Here is a 3,819-nt window from a genome sequence, read left to right on the forward strand (position 1 = left end):
CCATGATCATTGCATTTGTGTTATAATCCATGTGAATTACATTAACGCTCTGATTATTCGATGTTTAGAAATGTGATTAGTGTGGGTAAATAGCATTGTAATGTCACCTAATCATAATGTTAAATCGTCTTAACCAATATAATTTTAAGCATGGTGGGTTTGATTGAGTTTGTGAAGGTGGCATCAGATAATATTTATCAAATGCAAAGGATTTGACCATATTATGTTACCTTGGTACTCCTAGGGGTAATGTTTGATATTTTCTGTTCACCTTTTACATTTTGTTAGCAAATGAAGTTTCATAAGTGCACACTCCATGTCCTTTGAATTGATAAAGAGTATCCTTAAGATTAGGACATTAAACTAATCTCTTAAATTCAGGGTCATAAATATATGGGCAATACTTGACAATGACTAAATTGACTATATCAACTAAAGGGTGTTGAGTGTCTTGAAATAAAACCAAGATTACAGGATAGTCATGAAACTTTAATAAAGAAAGACAACCAACCTTCGAGAAAAACGTAATTCTTCATCAAGGCCAAACTCACAAATGAAAAGGAGGTAACACGAGAGAAAAAAGGGAATTCTACAACCAAGAGGAAGAAAGACTTATGTAAAGACGAATTCACATGTTAGGGTTGTTATAGAGAATAGTTAGCTTGGAATAGATTTAGAATGAAAAATGTTTGTTTATGTATGATCAATTCATCCATCTGTGTATTGTATATTGGAAGTAAGAGTTTGTTCATATACAAGTGTGTAACAAAGTTTACCAAATATGAGTGTGCTACAATTGGGGAGTGTAATTGTTCATTGATTTATAATAAGCTACCAAGTATATTCATGTGTAAATATAAGTCTCTCTCGGTAACAAGTGTGCTTATTGTGCTTGACTATGTGTGTACATCGTCTAATGGGTGAGACATTATTAATTAAACGTTGTGCTATTAAGATGGTGACATGTATGGATGCATTTTGGAAAGAAAATTGAAAATTTGAAACTATTCAAACAAGGTAATTTACAATGACATGTATCAAGTAATTTCTAAAAGTGCATAGAAATGCATATTAGATGATACTAAAGCATGTAGTTGAGAAAGAGAGAAAGGAAGAGGGGACACTTTGAAGTGTAAGGGGGGAGGGAGACTATATAAAATGGGCGGGGGGGGGGGGGGGGGTTGATCAAAATAATTTGAAGAGACTTGAAGTGTGAAATTAGTGGTAGTAGTGGAAGAAGAAGAATACAAAGAAGTGACAACCTATTGTTTAGAACTGAAGAGAGGTTATTATCAATATTCTTAGGGGAAATAACAATACAATAGTAGTTTCAAGGAAAAGGTTTGAGTTATTATTATGGAGAAAGGATTAAATTTTGATTTTAACTATTTTAGGATGGAGGCATCAATGAAGTTGGCTACAATGATGGTATTGGTGGCAATGTTGTTGGGGATATTCGGTGTGGACGGGCAAGAGATATCGTGCGGAGATGTGACGTCAGATTTGGGGGCATGTGGGGAATATCTGACATCAGGCGGGACACCATCATCAGATTGTTGCCAAGGTGTGGTAGCAGTGTCAAGGTTGGCGACATCCCGAAGAGCGCGTCAATCCATTTGCCGATGCCTCGAGAGTGCTGCTAATGAAATCCAACCCCTCCCCTCTGCCATTAGTGCCCTCCCTTCCTTTTGTGGTGTCGCCTTCCCCTATTCCTTCTCGACCACCCAAGATTGCTCCAGGTATAAATTTAACCTCTCGCTCCCCCTCTCCCTCTCCTAGGCTATACAATTCTCTTTATATGTTCTCCATAAAGTTTGCCCACACCTCTCTCACTACAAGAATGACTACATTTTACTCTGTGCATATCTTTTTACTTGAAGTTTGTCATTGGCAAACACTCACAATTGGTTTTAAACCTCTTGCTCCAAGATTCTCTCTCTCTCTCTCTCTCTCTCTTTTTCGTAATTAGCTTACCCTAGTGGTAAACCCAATTTTCTCACTTCTCTCTATTATATACTTCTTATATATCTCTTAATTCACTAGATGCCACTGTGGAATGTAGGGGTTGAACACATGACCACTTGGTCTCCATTGGGCAACTTTACCAATTGAGTTACATCAATTCTCTCTCTCTTACTCTCTCTCTCTCTCTCTCTCTCTCTCTCTTACTCTCATTTTTTAATTTTTATTTTCAATGATTGGACATACATTCCATTATTGTAGTCAATTGTCTCATGGGCCAAATTTGGTCTTCGAAGACGTTAATATTTCTTTCTCTCTCTCTCTCTCTCTCTCTCAAGATCTCCTATAAGAAGATTTTGACAATTCACCCATCTTACAATAATTTGCATGTTTTTGACGTTTCCACCATCATCTCTTACAAGAAGTCATGGACATTTCGTACCCACACCAAAGAATATCAAATACTTTTAGATATTACCCATCATTCCTCTAATATTTAATATTTTTCTTAGAGGAAATTTTAGATATCACCCATGATTATTCTCTCTCTAGATCTCACTATACAACTCTTTCTCCTAGAGGTCATTTGGGCCTCTGAAAAGACTTTAATATAGTGTCTTTCTTTCTATAGTGCCTTTATATTATATTCGCTCTCTTTACTTTTTACCTTCATGGATTGGTTTTGTCCATGGCAAGCTATTCAGATGAATTCAAGATCAAGGATTCAATATATTTGTTTTGTCTAGTATCTCCTCTCCTCGGCTAATGTTATACTAATTGATTCAACTAAATGACCTTATGGTCACATAAACTTAACCCAACCATTTTAATTATAACATGAAGGTTGTAGTTATCTTTTTGTGTTGAGTCTCCAATGCTCCATACCTAGATAGCCCAAGTACACATGATATAAAGTGTATTATCTCATCTTCACCACCAAACTCTCATATTCATGTTGAAAATTATAGGAAAAATCGAGAGACATCGAGCATTATCCAATGTTGGCACTGATATACATATGTGCTTAAAGTTGAATATTGTATGATAGTCAATTTCTAGAACTTACAACCACATGCCCCAAATCATCTAGCAAGGAGCCCGAGCCTCGCTTGTCACACACAAGCTCGTAAATAGTTGAATGTTTTTTAACCACACTTAGTTTGGTGCCCGAATTCAAAAGTGTTGAATGTTGTAAGGAAATATGGCCAATATGGTTATGTTTCAAGTGAGTCATGTGTTTGATTCCCCTCAACTACAAACTCTTTTTTATTGCATGCTCTTTGTATGAATACTAACTGGTTGTTTAATAACTAAAGAGTTTCTAGATCTTGTAGTCCTCATGTGCTCCACTAATTTTATTACTTACCATACATTTTTGGGGGGTTTTGCAGGATTGAGTAAGTTGTACACATGATCAAGGATATCTATAAATACATATAAATTTTAAAAATAAAATATCTTCCATGGCTATTTTTTTATAGCAATGAAGAAATACGTGTGTCACCAATATATAATTTCGTTTTGAATCCTGCTTATATATCAAACTATTGCAATTAGTTTAGATTTGTATAACTGATTATTGATTATCAAAACAATGCATGTGTTATATACCATTGTGCCACATTGATATCAATTTGAATCCATGCATGCCTTCACAATTAAATTTGGATATGTACTAAGTTTCGTGCTCATGGTGTCTCTTCCTAAAAGAAAAAAATGTTTGTCAAAAACCCTTCAATCTCCTTAATCATAACATGGATGAAGAAGAAGTGAACTATATGGCATGATCCTATTTATGATAAATTATCCATGAAGATCAACGCTCGTGCTATGACCATATTGTAACTGATTAAATGA

The 3,819-nt window shown here is 35.2% G+C and overlaps 1 protein-coding gene across 1 annotated transcript; it reads left to right on the forward strand.

The window, feature by feature from the left end:
• Positions 1-1,165: 1,165 nt before the first annotated feature.
• Positions 1,166-3,523, forward strand: LOC147864089 (non-specific lipid-transfer protein 1-like). Its single transcript, XM_087319915.1, has 3 exons — positions 1,166-1,285; positions 1,395-1,739; positions 3,354-3,523. Exons 2-3 carry the CDS (start codon positions 1,396-1,398, stop codon positions 3,361-3,363), a joined length of 354 nt encoding a protein of 117 aa, XP_087176041.1. The 5' UTR covers positions 1,166-1,285; position 1,395; the 3' UTR covers positions 3,364-3,523.
• Positions 3,524-3,819: the final 296 nt, after the last annotated feature.

The sequence above is a fragment of the Azolla caroliniana genome, unplaced genomic scaffold (genome assembly GCF_043228905.1).
Source record: "Azolla caroliniana isolate FFs.n. ecotype wild unplaced genomic scaffold, voAzoCaro1.0.p SCAF_5, whole genome shotgun sequence".
Taxonomy (NCBI): Eukaryota; Viridiplantae; Streptophyta; class Polypodiopsida; order Salviniales; family Salviniaceae; genus Azolla; species Azolla caroliniana.

Excerpts from the sequence above, each read along its gene's own strand:
- LOC147864089 (XM_087319915.1), top strand. The coding sequence starts at position 1,396 with ATGGAGGCATCAATGAAGTTGGCTACAATGATGGTATTGGTGGCAATG.